This window comes from Protomyctophum parallelum (genome assembly GCF_964188405.1).
Source record: "Protomyctophum parallelum genome assembly, chromosome: 4".
Lineage (NCBI taxonomy): Eukaryota > Metazoa > Chordata > Actinopteri > Myctophiformes > Myctophidae > Protomyctophum > Protomyctophum parallelum.
The window spans coordinates 30,042,270-30,066,304 of record NC_139700.1 but is presented as its reverse complement, the minus strand read 5'-3'; the positions used below and the strand labels follow the sequence as shown (position 1 = coordinate 30,066,304).

General features: G+C 42.4%; 1 protein-coding gene across 1 annotated transcript in view; it reads right to left on the bottom strand.

Annotated features, from left to right (window-relative positions):
• The window catches only part of LOC310858012 (PDZ domain-containing RING finger protein 4), a 198,843-nt gene extending 175,273 nt beyond the window's left edge, over positions 1 to 23,570 (bottom strand). Inside the window, exons 1-2 of the mRNA XM_083764058.1 lie at positions 23,231 to 23,570; positions 22,319 to 22,414 (exon numbers count right to left, since the gene is read on the bottom strand). Of these exons, the coding sequence (XP_083620184.1) occupies positions 22,319 to 22,414; positions 23,231 to 23,392 (258 nt within the window). The 5' untranslated portion in view covers positions 23,393 to 23,570. The remainder of the gene's footprint in view (positions 1 to 22,318; positions 22,415 to 23,230) is intronic.
• Positions 23,571 to 24,035: the final 465 nt, after the last annotated feature.

Below are 24,035 nucleotides of genomic sequence, written 5' to 3'. Positions count from 1 at the left end.
ATAATACAAGACCTACGTTAACCACCAACAATAATACAAGACCTACGTTAACTACAAACATTAGGACGACATGAAACCTGCAAAATTCTAAAACACAACACAAAACCCCAAAAATAATACAAGTCCCACATTGACCAAAACATTAGGACACATGAAGCCTGCACAATTCACAAAACACAACACAAAACACAAAAATAATACAAGGCCTACTTTAACCACAAACATTAGGAAAAACATGAAGCCTGCAGAATTCACAAAACACCACCCCACACACCAAGATAATACAAGACCTACGTTAACCACCAACATTAGGACAGCATGAAGCCTGCAAAATTCACAAAACACAAAAATAATACAAGACCTACGTTGAACAAAACATTAGGACAAACATGAAGCCTGCTAAATTCACAAAACACAACCCAAAACACAAAAATAATACAAGACCTACGTTGAACAAAACATTAAGACAAACATGAAGCCTGCAAAATTCACAAAACACAACACAAAACACAAAAATAATACAAGATCTACGTTGAACAAAACATTAGGACAAACATGAAGCCTGCTAAATTCACAAAACACAACCCAAAACACAAAAATAATACAAGACCTACTTTAACCACAAACATTAGGAAAAACATGAAGCCTGCAGAATTCACAAAACACCATCCCCACACACCAAAATAATACAAGACCTACGTTAACCACCAACATTAGGACAGCATGAAGCCTGCAAAATTCTAGAAACACAACACAAAATACCAAAAATAATACAAGACCTACGCTGACCAAAACATTAGGACAACATGAAACCTACAAAATTCTAAAAACACAACACAAAACCCAAAAATAATACAATACCTACGTTAACCACCAACATTAGGACCACACTTACCTTCTCCAGTCACAAAACAAAACACGAACCATTAAAATCACATCAGGGCATAGTTGGTATTGCAGTGTAATTATATATATATATAGAAATTGACCACTAGGTGGGGGTATCCTTGACTTACCCAAGAAATAAACAAAAGTCTGGCTAGAGTGTACCCTCCGAACCAGCCATACGGACAGTCATACATACAGCCATATACATATAGATAAGCAGAAAACACATAAAATGGACTCACCCCTAGCTGTCTAGCCTACACTACACCTACTGTACATCCCATTACACTGACGTATATATGCATATGGAAAATGTAATGCTGGGGTTAACCATAACAAAAGCCATGTGTTTTCCCTGTCAACTATCAGCTGTTGTCAGCTGTCAGCTGTCATCTGTCACCTGTCAACTGTCACCTGTCACCTGTCACATGTCACATACCACTTTCAATGATAAGGGACCCCCCATCCCTGTGCCCCCCTCATGTATTATGCATACAAGCCACATCAAAGATAAGGACCCCCACCCCTGGTTTTTTAAAATCTAATTAACATATACTGATGTCCCCCTGGCACTTGAAACGGATTCTCAATAGCCACCTGGCACTTGAAAGGAGTGGAGAGAGCCCCCACCCTTGTTTACACAACACCCCTGTTTTTTAAAATCTAATTAACACATTCTGATGTCCACCTGGCACTTGAAACGGATTCTCAATAGCCACCTGGCACTTGAAAGGAGTGGAGAGAGCCCCCCACCCTTGTTTACACAACACCCTTTGAAAACTGCCAGATGTCAGTTCAAAGGAATGGAGAGCCCTATTGTTTCCTTTTCACACCTGTATGCGGAATCTCTGCACCTGGCCCCGGTTGCCGGCAAGGCAGGGGCATGTCACAGGGAGATGCATGGAGGAAGGGAGGGAACACACACACGCACACACACACACACACACACACACACTGTACACACACTGTCATGGAAAATGTGCGATTAGCTTTCATTATTTAATAACACTATGGTAATTATATTTATGATATATATATATAATATGATTTATGATTTATGGAATGTATGGAATTCAAGGAATGTAAATAATTGAATGCATAAATTAATTACTCATTTGCATAATTTATGCATTAATTGACTCAGTGGCGCCCCCAGTGGTCAAAAGGTGTAGCAGACAGACACCATACTATACTACTGACGAGAGATGAAGTATAGAGTTAGTGCTGCGATCCTTTGAAGTTGAAGGTTTGAAGGGAAATGGAACACATATTGTGTAGTCTTGAGGAGGTTGATTTCATATAGACATGAGAGAACACACACCAAAGGCATGACCCAATTAATTATGCACTAGTATGCAGCTATATTCGCTTTCCCAAGGTGTTCTGCAAATACAAGGGGTCACTTTATAGCCACTCGTACGAGTGTGGTGACTATTATAATAATTTCATCAACAAACTAAAATAACATCTAACAAGGAAGCCAGGAAAAACACACAGCTAGCTGCCAGATGTGAGGCTGCACCCTAAAGAGCTGAGACAACTGAAATTCTTCTGAACAAAGCTATGTCTATTTATCCCAATTTGTTAAATTTCTCCGCCATGCAACACCCTGCCAACAGCTATCTGGCAAAGAACATGGAAATGTGCGGGGAGTGTGTGTTTTCTGCCATCTGCTGGTGAGGAACGGTAATAACACTTTCATGGGACATTCAGCCTTTATTGGCACTGAAAGTGGAGTTTGGCATTTTCTCCAATATGCAATGTCATTAGATATTAAAGTTACAATTTGGAGGTGGAAAATTGGGCTCAAGTCAGTGCTTTGGAACAACCAGCTTTGGACCCAATCAACCAAACAAATGATACTTAATAAGAACCACATTTCGCAGAGAGAACAGTGTGTAGTCAACGTGGGAAGGCTGCATGGAGGCCAGATGGAATCAGATGGCTGAGATGGAATCAGAAGTAATGACAGATTGGAACCGTTCTCAGCTGGCAGGGGGGACGGACAACAGTGTTATGACCTCAATGCTGACTCAACATCACGGGCTATGGTTCACAATAATTAGCTTGTTGATGTTGGTGATGGAGGTTGCGTGCGTGCACACGCACGCAAAAATGAACATACGTATATGTGTGCCCTACACACACACACACACACACACACACACAAAAATGAACATACATATGTGTATCATCATTTAGCTGGGGACCACCTGGAACGCCGTCAAGGAAGGACCACTAGTGGTCCCCAGATCTCTGGTTGAAAACTATTGATGTGGTTTTCAAATGGTGGTCCGTGGACCACTGGTGGTATTGCATGTGGTCCCTGACCATGCATTTAGTAAAGTTTTTATTTGTATTGACCACTAATTTGGAACCAGTGCACTATCCTGGTGACGAATGATGACGCATCAATGTTTTCAGTTAATGGGAAGTTCGGATGTCAAGAAACACAGAAAAAGGGAGTTAGATTCTCATGGGAAAGTGTACCGATTGCCTGGTTGAGACACCATTATTAGGAAATGTGCACATAATCAATTGAATCTGTCTGCTCGCTCATACATAAGTTAAATTAATCAGTTAACAGACGGTTAAGCCCTTAAACGTCATTATTTAATTTAAAGTTATTTCCCCCACACCATGCCCATATCGCCACCCAACACAATAGTGGTCCCCAGGTTGATTCTTAAGCTGTGTTCAGACCTGAATATAGATTCGCCTCTGTTCGTCCAGTTTGTGCTGCGCCAGGTCGCGCCGCGCCCGTTTGCGCAATTCTCGTCTTTGCATTGACTTTGTATGTAATGGCGCCGCTCCAACCATCCAAGTCTGAACGCACCTTTCGGGTCAGGGTGGTGGTCCCTGGTTCACAATCAGTTTAAAACCCCTGATATGACGTTTATCCAAGATGCATGACTCCAAATTTGGTTAAAGTTTTTGTCCAATCATAGCCCCATAATTGACTTCCATGACAGAAGTAGAGCCATGCCACTAGCGAATTGTGGGTATCCAATGATTGCAAAGCACATATTAAAAGTCTATAAAAGCAATCAGTGTTCCACGAGGTGTTGCAACATTACGATCAAAACACTCAACTCTATATATTGGAAGACAACAGCCAGCGCTAATGAATATTCATACTCCAATTCTCTGCGAGTCCATTTAGCTAATTAAAAATACATCCGTCAGATCACACTGTGTCAGACACAGCGGCAAGGGGAGACAGACGGGCCGGCTGAATGGAATTAAACATTCAGCTCTACTGTGTCTGGCTTTAATAAAAACATGCTGAGTCTGTCACACACTACTTGGTCACGCAACACAGCGCAGTCACCTCCCCGTCCTCCCGTCACCGTGTGCCATTAGAAGAGGAAGCCAATCCATTTTCCCTGTGATGACGCTTTAAACCTGGAGACCTGACGTTGCTGTCGTTTTGGGGATAATAGGATTAGTGGTGGAAAGTAACTTACGTACATTTACTCAAGTGCTGTACTTAATTACATTTTTGAAGTACTTTTACTTTACCTGAGTATTTACATTTCTTGATACGTTATACTTCTCAGAGGCAAATATTGTACTTTTTACTCTACTACAATTATTACTAATTAGAGCATGGAACAATGCAAGTTGGGAATGCATGCCACCCCCCGACCCCACCCGGTTATGCAATACCCATTGTATATGCTGTACCCGTTGTTACGCTGTGTTCACACTGGCAGCTACAAAGATACAGTCTACCATTAATTTTCAATGGAAGCCTACAAAGTGACAGATAATGCTGTGTAGCGTTCTATCTTCAGTATATTTTGTATCTGCCAGTGTAAAAAGCAACATTAGAGTATCCAGTGCGCTACCCGCGGGCCACCGGTCTACTATTAGTGTATGTCATTGTGTAATTAAGTGAACGTTTCGTGAAGATTCTTGTAAACCATGTTTTTTCTGTTCTATGGACCCTAAAGGACACAAAAAAAACGGTTTACATTTTTTCCCCCGTCCTAACAATATTTTATCACCATGGCAATACATGGCAATGTGTAGCAATATTTCGTGTCTGTCTGTATTTCTGTCGACATCATATCTCCAAATCTGCCAGGCCGATTTACACCAAATGTGGTCCAGGAGTGTATGATGTGCTCTGGAAGACCCCATAAAAATGTCACCACGATCGGCCCATAGGTGGCGCTACAGCACCAAATTCAAAACGAAAATTCATGATTATTCACAAACTACTTGTCCAATTTCAATGACATTGGCTAGGTTGTTGTACCATGGGCTGAAGCACAAGCCCAGAAAGTTTGACCACAATCCACCAATAGGTGGCGCTACAACAACAGATTCAATATGCAATTTCACAAGGTGCTACCTGACCAATTTTCCACAAAAACCTTGAATAATCAGTAACGGACAGTTTTATTTCAAATCAAAGGGTTTATTTACGAACGTGTCATGCTCAACTGTACAAAGAATCACTGTAGGTATCATCGTCATCACTCTCAGCATCATCTTTTGTATGATTATCACATGAACCCTCAGCAGTCTCACATTTGCAGAGCTCTGTGAATGGAAGGTTATTAAGTTTGCAAGAACAGCGGCCGCTACACTTGCTGGCAACACATGCACACTTGACGAGTTCAACAACGGCCTCTGGTGCAGGTGGAACCTTTGAGACTACAGGGACACACCTTCCATCATCTTGTTGCTTCCATCCTAAAGAAAGTGGATCTAAAACCTGTGGCTCAGCAACGATGTCTTGTGCCCATACATTGGCTTGCCAATGTGCTCGCAGAATGTGTTCGACGATGGACCCTTGCGTTGGATCCATCATGGCCCATAGCACTTACCCTAACCCCTTAGATAGCATTTCTGTTGGCTTAGATAGCATTTGACACAGACTTATAGCATGTTATGTAGACAGCACTATAATTGTATTGTATATAGTCATAGCACGCCATAGTACATATGTATAGCATAGTAGTAAATATGTATAGTTTATATGTATAGTGTATGTATAGTTTCATTATATAGATATTCCACTGTTACTTTCTTAGCTTACGCATGTTTCATGATAAATGCTTTTATGTGATGTATTCCCATGCTTTTGTTCTTGCTTAAATGTAAGTCGCTCTGGATTAAGAGCGTCTGCTAAATGCCTAAATTGTAAATTGTTGGACATATCTTTTCAACACCCTGATTGCCCTTGAGCTGTTTAAACATGTGCCACCGAAGTACTTCAGCTGATTCAAACCCAGGTTTGAAGAGCTGACACACAAACTTTTCACAACCGGCTAACACGTCCAAGGATGGATGAGGGCCAACACCAAGTTCAGCAAGTGCATGGAGAACATCATCACCAGTCTTCATGAACGATTTGAAGCAGGAAGATTTACCTTTTCCTCGGATGTGACCAGTGGTATCGCAACCAGTGAGCGTGTGGAATCCTGGCAATGCGGCTGCTCGTTTGGGGCCAATGGCCGTGTAGATTGGTCTGAGTTTTATCGTCCGTCTTTGATCTCCTGTGCCCATGATGATTGCACTCTCTGGTTGAAGGTCTGGTACCCTTCGAAGGGCAAGTACCAAAACATCAGTGTCACATGAGTATATATGTGGCATTTTACCTAAACGACTCACTGCTGCGGCATACATAACCAGTAACGTATATCCGCCTCTTCTTGTGTACTTGTGATGTTCACCATTTTTGTGTTTGTGGACATGACACCCTTGTGTGTGTGTTGTGATTGGTAGCTTGCAAAGATCAACAGCTTTTTGTGCAAGGTAGAGGACGAGGTTGGCCTTGGTTTCCTTGCTTCCGAGGAAAGCCTTGAAGTCTTTGACTGGTGTGTTATCCTCTATTTGTTTCTTGTGCTCTTCCTGCTGTACGGAGATGTCTTGTTCTGTCCTTCATGGAGTTTGTCACTGTATAGTTGTCAAATAGCAAGTATAGATCTGTGTAGCCTTGCGCCTTTATGTCAACACTCCGAGTGAAACATTCTGCAAGATCTCTGCAACATTTTATTTCACCTTTCCGAACAACCATCTCCTGCACGACAGCCATGCCGTCAATCAAGATACTGGTCAACACTTCTGCAGATGGGCTACTCTGCATGTCTATGGATTCTTCATTAGATTCCATCTCTGAAACCACTCCTTCCAATTCATGGATGAGGGCAGACTTGGCTGTAGTCTGCAACAGAGAACCATCAGACTTAATTAAGCTGGCATTGTGATCAGCAAATGTGTGTGTTCCCACAATGTTCTGCAGGTCCAGTTCTCTTGAGGACTTGGCAACGAGAAGCAAGCGAACAAACAAGGAGTTTGTTGCTTTCAAGCTGACTATTTCAGATGATGCCTTAAGCTTGATAGTTTTGCATCCATCTTTCCAGGTCAGATACTTCAGCTTCGTCATTTTGTCCCACATGTTCTTTTCCCCTCTGACCCTCTCATTCACAAAAGTTTCAAGTGCTCTGCTCCCTCGTAACCCAATGTCCAAGACATGGCTCTGCACTGCTGTTGTCATTATTTGTTTGGAAACAAAGTTGACTAACTTATTTTCAACTTCATCATCGTTTTCTGGAGGACAGAAGGGGTTTGCGCTGGTCAACACATCCTTGAGTTGTTTCACAGATTTCTCCTGTCGTGCATTTCTAGTTGCTGAGTGTTGGTGATGCTTCTTTGGGTTGGCATCAGCTATGTTAAGTAGGCGCTCAGTTTCACCAGCCAGTCTTGCTAGTACTGGGGTACTCAGACAGTATTTCAGCAGACCCTGAGGATCAGTGGTTAAGCCAGAAATGGCACCTTCTCCTTTATGAATCTTGTTCATAACCAGATTAACACACCCAAGCATGGTGAAGCTTTAAGTTATTGTTGATTATATAAATAAATATTGCTTTGTGCACTTTTAAAAGCAGTGTCTTCATCCTTTGTTTAATTTCATGAAAATCATTCTGGTAATTTTTGAAGCTCATGCATTTACTTCTTAAATGGGTTACTGGAGCCTGGAGCGCCATCTATGGGTGTATTATGATCACATTTGCATGGATTGTGCAGAAGCCCTTGGTGCATGAACCCAGTCATTTTCATTGAAATTGGACAAGTAGTTTGTGAATAGTCATAAATTTGCCTTTTGAATTTGTTGCTATAGCGCCACCTATGGGCCGATCGTGGTGATCTTTTTTGGGGGTCTTCTACAGCACATCATACACTCCTGGACCACTCCTTGGTGTAAATCGGCCTGGCAGATTTGGAGATATGATGTCGACAGAAATACAGACAGACACGAAATATTGCTACACATTGCCATGTATTGCCATGGTGATAAAATATTGTTAGGGTGGGGGGAAAAAATGTAAACCGTTTTTTTTGTGTCCTCTAGGGTCCATAGAACAGAAAAAACATGGTTTACAAGAATCTTCACGAAACGTTCACTTAACTGGATTCTGCTACATAACTACATACACTATATGATGCAGGTTGGGAACGATGCAAGTTGGGATGCATGCCCCACCCGTATGCAATACCTGTTGTACTTGTGTCAGAGTACCCGTTCTCAGAGTACCCAGTGCGGTACCCACTACCATACGGACAAGCGGCTAAATATGGAGATACAGGGAATCAGGGATCCCTGATGTCGTCAAGAATTCACTGCTGACACAGATTTCTGTGGTTTCTCGTTTCTCTGAAACCGTTGGTCAGACTGCACACCCCCGCGGGTCATCTGGACACACGCCAAGATTGAGGTCAATTGGTCAGACAGCGCCCGAGTTATGCACAGGAAAGTCAGACAGACAGACAGAGATGTTGTGAATTTTTTGCGACTGCAGGTCGCAGTTAACTATGGAATCTAACATTTCCCGTCAGTGTGTGTGTTGGTTGGTTGGTCACTCCAGGCAAGCCCACATAGGCCTATATGGTGCACTGCCCAGGTCATCATGACATCACGTGACATTATCAGGGATGGATATCTCTGATGTCATAGTAAATGCGACCTGCTATCGCAGTTAGATCCCTGATGTCATCAATATTGGCCAGCAACTCTACATCTGACCTCAAACCCTTAGATCTCCATATATGGATATATGTCAGAACCTGTTCATTCCATATGTTGATCCTTCCCCATCCATCCTTCCTCTTTGATGTCTCCCTTTTGACTTATACCTGTCCATTCAAACTCTAGACGGGCCTGCCCCAAAGTTATTAGTACAGCCGGCAAAAAGAGTTCTCAACAGGCCACGGAAATTAAGGCGGGCCCTACCTGGGCTCTCATCAAACCCTGTATACTCAAGAGAATGTCCCCGCTACCACCCTTAGATCGCCATATACTGTATGGAGCTGACCTGTTATGACATTCCATATGTCAGAACACCCTGTAAACCCTGTACACTCAAGACATGCTCCTTATATAGCCAGTACAGAATTCATTCATTCATGTTGATCTGACCCCCCCATGCCAAAGCGCCAGTGCCCGCTCAGCAGTCTGCTGTCAACGAGGCAGATGCGTGCACGCAACCTCGCCCTTTAGGCGTCTTTTACCGGTAGATATAACAAATAATATAATGTGAAATGGGCCATTCTGTATAATTATTATGTTAGTTTGGTATTGTAAGTATATTTTGATGCCAATACTTTTGTACTTTTAATGAAATAAAATGAAAATGTGAATTGTGTGGCATTGCACCTTTTTTGAAGATAAAGGATTACTTATTCAACCACTGAATAGGATTAGCAAAGTCTCGGAGCAGTAAATAACAGAGCAGATGCATATTCATGAAGCAGTGTCTCTGGAAGAGCTTTGCTTTTATGAGGCAGACTACAGGGCCTTTCAGAGCCTACGTTATGCTGCTGAGACAGTGTGCAGAAGCCATTTTTGTGCTTTGTTTGCTGGTAGGGGGGTCAAATCAGGACCTGAGATCCTGAGAGATAGGAGATGAGTAGAAATAATTATGCAGATAAGAACCTCACTTTCTTTGTATGAGATTCCCGACTGTCAGCATCACAAAGGTATCCCGCCAGCTATCAAATCTCCTCCCCATATGCCATGCTGGAATGAAATGCAAACTCTCATTATTATTTCTTTATAACTGTGCCAGGGATAATTCAAGATGTGTGTGTTCGTTCGTGTTTGTTTGTGTCCGTGTTTGTGTGCATTCACCAATGTACCCTGCATGACAGGACACGTGCAGTACATTTTAACTCTTACGGGTCCAATTTTTACACTTTGATATTGTCTGTTTCTGCAAACCACAGATACTGATTTTATGAACCAAAAAGAAAAAAAATGGCTACAAGCTCACAAAGCGTCAGCGTGTTGTGAGCTTGTAGATCAGCTATTTTCGTTATTATGGAAACCTTTCGCCTATTCTTTAAGACACACATGGGTATTTCGGGGCTTGGTAGAAACTGCCATTCTTTCACAGAGTCAAACAACAGACAGAGAGCTCTATAGGGACTCAGAGCAGCAGTCGTACGTACGCAGACAGCAGCAGAGAGCTTTAGGACTCAGAGCAGCAGTCGTACCAGCAGTGGTGAGCGCACTTTATGGCGCACAAGTAGGTCATACTTGGCCTACTTGTGTGCAAGGCGCAAGTTGGCATCTCAAGAGAGTGCATTTCTAGTTCGTAACTGTAGCACCTCTAAATGTACATACAGTATGCAACTCAACAGTGCCGAGTCTTCAGCAATCGCTCAGCGCGGGCACTCAATCAGGCTCAGAGCACCTGCCTCAAAATGTCAAGATTGTCAGAAAACTATCTGTGAAGCTGTGAATGCATAAACGTACAATGGTAACGTTTTTTTCTCTGCCGACTGGGCTGCTCTGGGTTAACCAATTAAACCTTATACTTAAGTTGAGCGGAGTTCTCCAGCTATTACCACCAGGCCAGTGTAATAGCTGGATGGGGTATTATGAATACAGAACCTATGAACCTATAACAGGCCCCTCCTTTATTCTCTCTACACCAAATGCTCGCCCAAGATTAGGGATGCTAGGGTTTCTATTCTATTGATTATCAATTCATCGAATTATGGAGAAACATGTTTTTGAGGGCCCTCCTTTGCCCAGCTTTGTGCGTTTGTGTACCCCATATTGATGATTTGATTGGCTGAGCACCCCATAGCAATGATATAATTCCAGTTTGATGAAAGATTGCATCCCAATTCCTACTCGCGTTCACACTCCGGGATGTATGTACGTGTGTTTGAGAAGCACAGAACGCTCTACTGTTTGTCTTCCTCTCAGCCAGCGTTGGGCTCGGACATGAAACAGGAGAGACGACTCAAAGGGTGGATTTGTTTCTGATCCCTGGACTTGGCAGTCGTACACCGACGTGCCAACGGCTGCTAATACCACAGACGCACCTGGCATATTACACCCAGCTTATCCCTCTCCTCAACACCTCTCTAAATGCACCACACTGGTCCCTCAACATACTGGAAAGCTGCCTCTCTCTCACTGAAAAGCAGCCTCTCGCCGTGTAATTAAGGCCTAATCCTCCTGTCTACACACAGCATAGGCAATCATAATGCTAGCTGTACATACATGGGCTGCACATACGTACAGCGATTTGATGATGTCACACCTAGCTAGGGGTGGCTACATTCTGGGGTATATTCAAAGTTGGAAACTTTCCCTGTGAATGAATAGCCATTTTCATTGTGAGCTTGCAGATCAGCTTTTTTCTTTTTTTTTGGAGGATGAGAGGCACTGCAGGTGCCTCAGGACCACAAAGACCTTTTCATCTAGGATTGCATTTGCATTTTAAAGTTCCCTGCAATAACATTTGCAGTAAAGATTGGTATCACTCAACGTGATACATTTCTGTAAATGTTCTGAATGTTTACCAGAATGTTTCCACCTCATTTGCAAATAGTCACACCTAATCAGTAAAGTAAGTAAGCCTTGCCGTTATCCATCCATGTGGCCCACAGGGCAGGAACCTATCTCTTGTTTCGGTAGCGTGAGACAGCTTGACGTACAAGTACACCCCCTGGACATGATGCTAGTATGTCGCAGGGACTTACCCCCAATCCAACCCAATGCTGAGTGCCAAGCAGGGGAGGCATTAGGTCCCATTTTTATAGTCTTTGGTATGACCCGGCCTGAAAATCGAACCCGACCTCCCAATCTCAGGGAGGACACTCTAACCACAAAGCCACTGAGCTGAGCTGACCTAACCAGTACAGTAGGTCAATTCAGAGTAGGTCTGGTCAGAGTGCGGGATGTCTTCGGATTTATGTTGGGCAAGACCATGTAGTACTGTAGTGTGTTTTAAAAACACCAATCAAGAGTGGCACTTACATTTCATTGTATGCAACAGTACGAATGTTTTCTATATGCTCTGTGCATAACTGTAGTCCTGTGTTTCCTGCTCATTTTCCCATAGCTTTGTGTGATTGGCTCACCAGCAGATTTGAACCAGAAACACCTGACACCTATGCGATTCCTGTTTACATCTGATGCCGAGACTATGGCGCCACCTAGGGATGTCCCAATCACGTTATTTTTGCTCCCGATCCGATTCCGATCATTTAAAAAGGGACAGCCCTAGTACCGCCGCCACCACAACCTTCTGGAACCATGGACTACTCTTATGCACACAGTCTATTCCTATTTGAAAGGTCAAGTGGCAAGCCTAGTGTGCGGGTAACTGAAAGCACACCACATTTCCAAGATGATCTATTAGGGTTTTAACTGTGTCAGAGCCCAGTGCCTCTTACGATGTGTTCATCCCCATGGAAAATTCAGTGTTGGCCACAATCCTGAATTCTCTGATGTAATACTTGAGTTTTGTTAGCATTCTATTGGCACTGGCCACCCGCAGTTTAACTTGGTAGGAGAGCATCACCACAGGACACACACATCATCAGGTCTGCCCACATCTTAACTTGCTTTGACACTAATTACAAACAGCTAGATGAAAGCGGCCACGTATGTGTATCTCTGAGTGCACGCGTGTGTAGATTATATAAATGCATGTTTTGTGCACACCACATCGTGAAGTGAATGTGTGTGTGTGTGTGTGTGTGTGTGTGTGTGTGTGTGTACACACACTCAGGGCTTTCACTACACTCTCCTTTGTAGCAGCTGTAGGTTGAGCCACATATTTATCAAGCCAGGGAGAAATCAGTAGGCCTGCGAGAGTTCAAAAGCCATCAGGTCAGTGAGTAACACGTCCCCCCCCAGAGATGGGAGGATGGGAACAGAGGGGGTGTCTTATTTTCGAGGCAACCACAGCTGTTTAGCTGGTGAATCACATAACAACAAAGCAATATGTTCTCAATGCAGACAAAGACGAGAGCCTCTGGTTGCACGAGAACCTGTGTGTGTGGCACAACCTTCCGTGCCATGAGTTGTGACCAGGGCTAACGGCATATGATTTGTGCCAGCTGTGTGCAAGCGTGTACATACATTTGAGTATGTGTGCACACACAGACACGTGCAAGTGCGTGTGTGTGTGCTTTGTATGTGCTTTACTGTGTATGCACTGCATTGTACAGAGTGTCCATTTAAGATTTCACTCTAAATTTGGCACCGATTGCTCCTATACCTTGCGAGATACTGTAAGTCCCAGACTCCCAGACCCACTTCTACACGGCTTGGCTCCAAGGAGCCACGCCGTAACAATTTATCCTTTTGGGTCTCAAGAAAGACTCGTGTTGTGCATCAGTGGTGTCTTTTACAGTGAGTTGACTGAAACCACCACCACACCAGAACGTAAGCTTGAAAGCTCATCAGTCATCTTCTGGTTTATGGTTCTGAGACACAAGGATCTTTTCCAGATGTTTGGACCTCTGTGGGTGCAGACTCTTAACCATGAAGGTGTGAACAGAGCAGAGGATCTCTCCTCATGGTTGACTGGGGTGATGAAGTGTTCTGACTCATGTTGTCATTCCCTCTCTCCCGCGGCGGAGAGGGGTCATTGCAACGATGTCCAAACTGCAATAAAGATGGTGTTGCATCTATTGGTCCAAGTCGGTGTGTGTCGTTTGCTTTAAATAACTACTGACATTGTCTACAAGTGGTGTCCTCCCTGACCACCCGCTTCGCTTCTCAATGGAATAGAAGGCAGACTAACTCCAACCACTGCAGAATGTTGGCTGTGCAACTCCAATTGGTTCCATACGCAACTCAACGTACGCACGCACGCGCACTCACACACAGTGTGTGAAGTGAGACAAAAATGTATCCGTATTTTCTTGCTGAATATGCAGTTGTCATTGAACAAGTGAGCGCTGCTTATTCAAAATACTTGCTCTCCAACTTCTCTAAGAGCATTTGACACACAGTCAAAAGAAATAGATTTTAAATAACACACTATTGCCTCAGTTTGCCAATTTAAAGTAAAAAACATTCCATATTCATTGTTTAGAAGGCCATCTGGTACACCTTTACTTCTGAGGAAAGAAAAGCTGGCACTTGTAATTTGCAAAATGCAGGGTAACATTGCAGGATAACAAACGTACATAATATACTGTAGCCAAACACAACGCACTCTATATAATTCAGTAGAGTGGTAGATCCCTTGATCTTAGCATCATATTACTTTGTTTGTTTATAAAGTGCTGCTTGCTAAACTCCCTTTGAATTCTGTCCATTATAATCTCAAGTCACTGTACCAGATTACAGGATGGTGTTATGTTGGAGGTGCCTTCATCTGTATTGAACAACATGTCAGGACAGTTTGAAGCTGGATTGCTTTGTCCGCTTTGATGCTTTTACGAATTCAGTGGTACATTTGACGCTGGAAGAAACCAAATCCACCTGCCTGGAGTGCAAATTGTCATGTTGTCACTGAAGTGAAATGGATGTATTTTAGCAATTGAGTTATTTTCCCCGAGTTATAAATTCTGTATATGTCATGTAATTCATTGTTTTGGGAAATTGTTTTGCTGGAAACGTTTTTTATGCAGGGTTCCACTGCAAAAGAGAAAGGTCTCAATGGTCATAATGGACATCACAGAAATAAAGGTTTCAATTAGATAATCAATATAGTCATCATACTGTATTGTTTTAAAACTTTCATTATCCAGCGTCATTAATGTGGCCTTTATTTTCCTTCACTTTTTACTTTAATATTTTATATCAGTCTCTCTCCACACTGTTGAGGCAAGTTCTGCATATATACAAGAAATAGCAGATAGTGAGTGAACTTGCTATGTTGATACAGGTAGTTTTAAAGGTATATTCAGTGATTTCACTCAAAAAACCTTAGGTTTCGTTTTTGGCTGTGGGACCCAGCCTTTCGTCCAATCAGGATAGAGAGTCAAAAACGAAACCTAAGGTTTTTTGACCCCCAGGGGTTAACTGGGGACAGGGAGGAACTCCTTATATGGCCAGCACACTCTATAGTAGGGAGGATTATCACAACAAAACAAAAAAATAAGTGATATTTGAATTAAGTGAAATCACTGAATATACCTTTAAGTGACAAAAAACAACATTGAACTACGTATACAGCCACAGCCACGGTAATGTGCCAGTTTTCTCCTTCAATTACAGTAGGTGTTCTCAATCAATACATCGATTTCATCAAAGTGCATTTAATCTCTGTATTGTACGGGAAGAAAAATCACTTGGGAAACTTCAGGAGCATATTATGTTCACAAAGTTACCACTTTGTGAACCATTGACCAGGGTTAACGTGGGGGAGTTCCAGGGGGGAGTCCCCAGCTAAATTGGTCACAATTTGGGGGTCCTTAACTTGAAAACCATAGATTTTAGACAGCAATCAGAGCGGTTTCTAGTTCAAGTTCAGGTCAACAGTTCTGTTCCATGATTTATACTCCAGGCGTCCACAGGCCAAGTAAACCAACATCATCAACATCAGCATTCTAAAAAGGGCCTTTCAGCAGTTAGAGGCAAATTTACCCAGAGTGCTCCTCTTTATGAGCGGGTGGTCTTTAGTGGAATGGCTTCCTGTTTCACACTTCTGCCTAAAACAACAGAACTGGACTGGTAGAGTCAACACACAGCCGCACATGCGCACGCACGCATGCATGCATGCACGCACACACACAATGCCACACACACACACACACACACAATGACAGGCCAAGCCACAACTCACTTGGGCATGTACTGTACCCTTCAAAGTTCTCATTGGTTTGGTAAACCGACCACTCCTGGAATTCAGAATACACTAATTCCGGTATCTGTTTTGACCACATGAACTCTGGCTAGATCCCTATTTTGGTTAATGTCATTATAGGTGAACAATTGTGAGTGTGTAGATCGGTGATGTTCGTTATTCGACGCACAGCAAAGTATAAGGCTTAAGTGGTTAACTTGTAGAGGACCTTGTGATTTGGAATAACATCTTATTCGCCAAACCGACACCCAGGAAAACACCGCAAATTCCTGTAACTAATGAATTCATGTAAGTATTCATTGCCTGGTGAGAGATTTGGAGTAATCTAGACATTTTAAATGGTTAATAATAAAACATGTTCCCCTTGATGGTGGGGAGGTTAAGACCAGAATGCGCCAGAATGTACTTTATCACTAATAAATGTCAAATATCAAATCCCAACAGAGGCTATTATTCACTATTTGACTGTGATGTGTAAGGTCAGTTCAGATGCTAAAGAATACAGTATGAATATGAATACAGTATGAATACAGTATGAATATGAATACAGTATGAATCCTGCCATTTGATGCTTATGGCATTCGGTTATACATACAGCAGAGTAATTATTAACCATAATGAACCCTAGGCATCGCTAATCAGGATGAAAATTGCAGATGATCTACAAGCTCACAACACCGCATTGCGTTGCAACACGTACTGTATGCAGTACTGTATAGTAGATCGGCTATTTTCAGTGAGGACATTTGTTGTAGAGAGGGGAAAAGTATAGACCCCTGGATGACCCCGGTCAATTATAGGGTTTAAGTGGTTTCAAAGCATTAGTGAACTTTGGTAGAAATTGGGTCGTATAGCTGTCTGAGCATGATACACAAGTGATACATAAGTCCCACAAAAGGAAAAAAGTATAGTCTTTTACTGTTGTTTTTGTGCTCTGTGAGTGAGAAAATCAGCAGTATAGCGTTTCCATTGACTCTCGAAACAGATCTCAATATTTACATTTAGGGCCATTTCTTGAGCCACCCCTTACCCCTTATCTCTAAACTTATTCTAGAACCAAGGTTCGAATGAAGTTTAACATCATGTTGAAGACGCACGTGTTGAAGACGTGGGAATTGGCAAATAGAGCTGTCTTTCACACGGACAGATGACTTAGGTCAACATTCCAATTCACAGCATGCACAACTGACATCGTCATCAGAGCAGAACAGGTACAGAAGATACCTCTCGGGGGTTAAACGACACAGAACATACTAGATTAGAATATCTACATTTTACTCTCTCACGGACATGTTAGCAAGGAAGGAACTACCGTATTGGAGGGCAGGCGCGCTCACATTTTGAAGATGATTGGTTGGAGAACGGAACCAAACTGATGACGTGTGCATCAAACATGCTATATTTTCTTTTTCAGCACTGGCTTTATGCTGACGGCAACCTCGAGGGAATTGGAACGACGACAGGACATGCCTCTGCTCTGTCTAGTCTATATGGACAGTCTCAGCAGTGATATCAATAAAGAAGACAACAAACTACTGTGTGTCTGATAGCTGCGCCTCTCTGCTGCAACACACACACACACACACACACGTGCGTACGTACACAGTAAAGTGACGATTTTTCAATATCTCCCCTGCAGCTAAATTGGATTTTTTTTCCCTGTTTTGTTTCTTCAACATTCAGCAGCCAAGTTCAGCCTGGGAGTGGTATTCTGTTGTTTATCAGCAATCATTATCTTCTTCTGTTTGGGGACTTGGCAAGAAAACCAAACAAAAAAACAAAGACGAATCAAATCAGGTGACATGAAAGTGGGGGTCATAAATCTCTCTCCTCTCTTGTTGTCACAGAGCAATCTGTACTTGTCATCTTGTGTTACAGGTCCCAAACGAAATAGCCTGCTTTCCCTCTCTCCTGTCGCACAAGATTGGATGTTGATGACACTCGAGTTCTGTAGGCTCACCACTCTCCGTTCCATAACGTAGTACCCACCCCCAGCCACGCCACCACCCCTGTCATCCATTACCAACGAAGAGCAGTCACGGCTACTGTACTCCCACTCTCAGACAGGTGAAAAGGCCCGATTGTTTCTGTCAAATGGTCCTCCTCTGGAGTAGCATTAGTGCGGCAGACAGTCTGGTCTCTGTAATGTATGAAGACATTTAAACGAAGCATTACCTTTTCCTACGGTGGTGAAAATCCATCAGACATTGTCAACAGCTCTGGGAATAGTATGTTGAAAGGAACTGCCCATTATCAAGTTATGCAAGTGTATTTCTGGGGGAGAATGTGCTTCAGTACTCAGACTTTTCAGCTGACTCTGAGCTAAAGTGCATGGCTCTTGGCTCCTCGGAATAGGAGTGGGACTGTTTTAAGTTTCACTATGGTTTAATCTGTGTGTTCATCTGGTTTCAACTAGGGGCACATTTGCGTGGGCAAACGTTAGGGATATTATGTTTTACAGCACCTTTTCTAGCTGCAAATGTGTAAAAAGAAAACAAAAAGGAAACTTGCCGTGACACCATTCTTCTTCTTCAACGTAGCAGGACAACTGACTGACTCACTTCTCAACTGTATTCATTGTGAGACCATGAGGAAAACAGCTTGAGTCATGTATTAAGAAACCACTGCAACCTACAGTACAGTAAAAGTCTCTCTCTCTCTCTCTCTCTCTCTCTCTCTCTCTCTCTCTCTCTCTCTCTCTCTCTCTCTCTCTCTCTCTCTCTCTCTCTCTCTCATTTTAAACAATAGATTAAACTAGCTTTAATCATGTTTAAAGCAAGGCAAGGTATAGCCGCTCCACAGTCCATTTCACTATACAAGTCAGCACACCAATTAGTTTTGTTTCCCCAAAGCTTACAAAGGTAATACATTACATAGTGGGAAGGCTATAACTGCCTTTAAATGTCAGCAACACAATCCCCTTAATCAGACACTCCATCCCCTGTATTGTTCTGGCAGACAGAAAGATTACCACTTCTCTGACAAAGTGCATTTGATGAAGAACTGCACTGCAGTGGTATTGGCAAATCCATTTAGGAAATACAATGAAAAAGGAAGAGAGAGAAAACGATTAAGTACACATTAGAGTGTTTTTAAAAAACCTGGAGATGAGGTCTGACAATAGATGCACAATACCCATGAACCCGATGTTAATTAATCAAACAAACACCTATCGTACTCACAGCATGCTCTTGGCAATTTAACATGTATATAATTCGATGTGACCATTAGCATGATTAAAGTCATCAAACCTGACCTCTGGCCCAGCCAGGCAAAACAGAGATCAATTACAGACACACAACTTTTGCTTCTTGAGCTCAGGGATAGAAAAGCTATTATTGTTTGGCATTAAAAGCCGCAAGGGAGCTTTTAATAACAATTTTCCAGGTCGTCTAGGACAACAATTGCTCAATAGCAGATAGATACAGACTGAATCAACTTTAGTCCATCAATTACTCATCGGCATGCAGACCGTGCTCTGCAATTCAATGACATTTGCATAATACTGTAGTCTTGCGTAAGGGGTTGTTCACAACCCTGTGCAAAGTGGTTACACTGCAAAATGTCATGTTCACACCAATTATTGCAATTTGTTACCCTTGTATTGTCCTGGACTTGCATAGCATGTACAGACGGGACACAAAGGGGGGGCTCCATAGACCCTGTCCGTATGCCTCCCAATACACAAGGAGTGTGGTGGTTATATTTATTCCCGTTAATTACGGTATATGGGGGCGTGTGGGTAGATGAGTGGGTAGTACTGTGTACAGTACACCGACCACGTAATCGCAACATCCCAGGTTAAATGCAGGAGGGACACTTGGCTTGTATGTCCTTCCTCTTTCCGACCTAGAACAAACATGAGAAAGCTCTCATTCTACTGCAGTGCTCTACCACCAAAATGTGGAATGCCCCGACATTAAAGGATGTGAATCACTGCTTTCTTTATAAATTGGCCTGAAAAAACATCAGGAGAACACAAGGGAAGGTCAATGTAAACATTGAAAGGAGGTGTCACTCACAGCCGCTCATTTTCTCATTTGTACATACTGTATTTGTTGACGACATGTATTATCTTGTAAATTTAAATTTTATATAATGGACCGCAATGAAACAAGTCCCCAGGACTTTTTATTATTATCCTTTTAGCCTTAATGTCTACACATTTATTTGTTTTGTTCCCTTTTATTGTTTTTAAGAAACCCCTCAACAGACCCCTGGGTTCACACAGACATTACAGGGAAAGGAAGAGAAAACCTGCCGTTTACACTTCTGACTAATAAAGTATTCAATAAATCAAACAGACCTCAGTTACCTGTCAACTACAACCCTGCTCCAAGACCTGCCCATGTATAGTCACCGTAGTCACGCTCTACTACTACTGTTAGGATGCAGTGATATTCAGAGTCGAAACGCGATAAGGCATGTTTAACCCCTGAGTTTACCCAAGGGAAGACAACACCCAGAAAAACATCCAGAGGAGCCATTGAAGACATTTCGAAGAAATGACACAAGATCTGCTGTGACCCAAAGACCAGGTCAAAGAAGACCACTCTTTAGATGCACCTTTCACCTCTGCACTCTGGCCAAAAACCAGGAGGTCTAAATGCTGTTTTATGCATGTACATAATGTTGACAGACAAAGATATGAGTACGCTATTAATGTTGGTTAACACTGTTGACTTGTCTTACAAATGAAACAGCCATTAGCGTGCATGTATGGTCATTCCTCCAATCTCCTTAGTTCTACTTCATCTTCACATCACAAGTTTAAAGGTGGGAAACAGTGTGAAAGAATAATTATCTGTACAACCAACTAATGTTTTCCAGTTTCAAGAAAAGAGTCATAATGGTAACACATAGATAAATAAGAAAAAGCTAAGTTATGTAATAAGACACAATGTCAGATAATACAGTGTCAAATAAAACAATGCAGAATATGCACCTTGTACAAGTAGAGACAACATATAAATAGCAGTAGATAGTAGATACAGAGTCACAGTACGTAGGTGCCCCTATTTTGGTCATCATGTGAAAACCTACAACACCAAACTTTCAACATAAAAGCTAAAATAGCACCTATACAAGCTCACACTTGTAGATGGGCTATTTGCCTGTCTGCCACTGTCTGGCTATTTTAGCTATTTGTCATTATTATTATGACAAAGTATGGCTTAACTGGTTAATGGTGTTGAACAAGTCCCTATGGTGATGAAATAGGCTAAACATATGAACACTGCACACACACACACACACACACACACACACACACACACACACACACACACACACACACACACACACACACACACACACACACACACACACACACACACACACACACACACACACACACACACACACACACACACACACACACACACACACACACACCCCTCCAGGCTAATGACAAACAACGGGGTGTGAGGTGAGATTACCTTCTGTAAGCTTTTTTTAGTCTGGGATTTGCTACCACTCAATAGTGTACACTGTGCATCCAATCCCAAAGTCAACATTTGCTCAAAGGTAGTCTGGTAGCTGGGTTGCACCACAGCACTGCTAAATCCCCATTAACCTGCTGTGCTTGGAGGTGCTTTTCCCAGTCCTAGTATTAACCAGTTAATATAAACATCAGTCGACATTGATATTTTCACGGATAACGTTGATATTTGGACTAATAATGTTGAATGATAAACAACTTTATCATTCAAATTAATAACGTTCCCATTTTGCTCAATGAATAAAAATTATCGTTTTGAATATCAACAACATTATCAGCAGTTCAATAGAGTTGTGCCACTACGGTTATGGATAGATTCCCACTGAGCTCCAGCTCATGCTGAGGAAAATGTGCATACTGTAAAAAGCTCTGGATGAAATCATTCACAAATAGCATTGCAATTCCAGGGAAAAGTAGAAGGTGAATCTTTCTTTTTTTAAGTGCTGGAAGATGCAGTAGCGTTATTTTAACTAATTATGGGTCATTCTAAGTCTTTATAGAAGACATCAACTCACTAATTACAAAAACTGTTAAATCAACATCCATCGCCATTGAGAGGCCCTGGCCTGTCGGGCAATTCCTTGGATCTCTTTGCTGACTGAGGAGACACTTATCAATGGCCTGTGTGACTGTACTGTTTTTGAGCTTTTAGTGTATGAAACACAAACATTAAATGACATTGACAATGAATGGACAATTTTGAGTGTTTGTGTAAAAACAAACATTGCATAACACAAACATTGATGACGAAGGTGAGGATGCAAATTGTGATTGGCCGGAATGGGATAATCGATGTATGATGATGTACGATAAGATCGCCCCTCACTTCACACGGGTGTGATTTTTCTCTTACCTCAGGTGTTTTGTGTCGTTGCTTGGGTTCCTGCTCTGCACCAGTTGCTATCTTTGATGGAGTGCTCTTCCCCTCTTCAGTTATTCTTAAATCACCCTTAATCAACAGGACAAAAATAACAAAAGCTGCATTCATTTGACCTCATATTCAATTCAATGTAACTCGAGTCATTATTGGTCAACAGCAAAGAAAAACAACAGATCCACAACATAATGGCACACAATACAAAGATGTATTAAAATACTGTACTGACATCTCTGTTCCGATGATTCGAAGAGGAATACCGTGTGTAGGTAAAGCCAGTAAAGCCATTATGATAACTTTATTTGAATCGCAGACATACATTTGTACTTTTTGTAGCCTACATGAAATTCCTCACCACAACATGAAAGGTGGGAACATACCCATCACAGACTTACACTTGTCATTGTGAGCTTAAGCAAGATTCTGAATAATGATTAATTAAATGGCACCTAAGCTTTTTAATTGTTGCTACTTTTTTTAATTGTTACTTTTCTACATTTTAGCCAATTATTTCAACTATTACCACCGGCAATGTCAACCTAGCTTTAATCTCATATATATAATTATTGTTTATAATAAGATTCAAGATTCAAGACATTATTGGCAGTCAGATCATGGCAAATAGTCTTCTACATTCATTGCGAAAAACTTAGGTTTTGGGGATGCTCCATGGGGGAGTTCTTAAATTGACTCTTACAAGCCTGTAACTCTGACAGTGAGTGTACACAAGGAACTTAAAGTGGGTCCATTTTGGTTATACATTTGTATACTGTCAGATACAGAGTTAAGGGTGCACTCTAGTCTACATAACCAAAGTTGTTAAACAAGTGAAATGCAGCAACCCAAACACCTCACACATCTCATCATCAATCAACCCTGCTCTCTCACCTTGTAGTACCCCGTGACTTGCTCTGCAATGCTGCTGATGTTCAGCATGTACTGGTGCAGTTTCTGCTGGTACTTCAGGGCAGAGAGCTGCGCCTCGCTCTGGAGAGCTGACACCTGGGCCAGGAGCGCCTGCTCCCTCCTGCCCCACCTGAGCCTCGCCATCCGGGCTTCATGCTCCACAGCTGCGCTCCTCTCTTCGAGCGCGTCGCTGAGCAAACGAAGTGCGTCCACGCAGCTGTGCTTTATTCCTCCCTGGGCGATGTCGTCGTCCCGGCCGGGCAGCAAAAGTCCGCAGCCTTTTTGACAAATGCGCACCGCCACCGCCACGTCTCGCTTGTTGTTATTGTCCATCTCTTTTTCTTCTGCGTTCAAAACATGGCACACGTGTGTTGTCTCCTGGTCCCCGCAAGGATCCGGGCAATCGGCGCACATGTTTGGGCGTGGGCGAGTCTGCCAACTCCTTCTGATGTAGCGCCGCCGCCTACAATAGCTTGAGGCAAAGTTATTTTTAAATCCGATCAGGTGTAATTTGTAAGTAAATACTGTCTGTCTGTAGGGCAATTTATAACCTCGAACCGCGACACTGTTATAGGTCTGCACAGCAACACAGGCTAGCCCAGGTTGTCCCGTGGTCGTGGACCTCAGACAGACACCAAATGAATGATGTTTCACAAGGGAGTGCTGGCCAGCAAACTTCTACTTACTTCACTTAACTTTTGCTGCTATAGGTAGGAACTAGAACTACTAAACCTACGTGTGAACAGGGTTGAATTATCACCCGTACAAATTATTTCATATTTTAGAC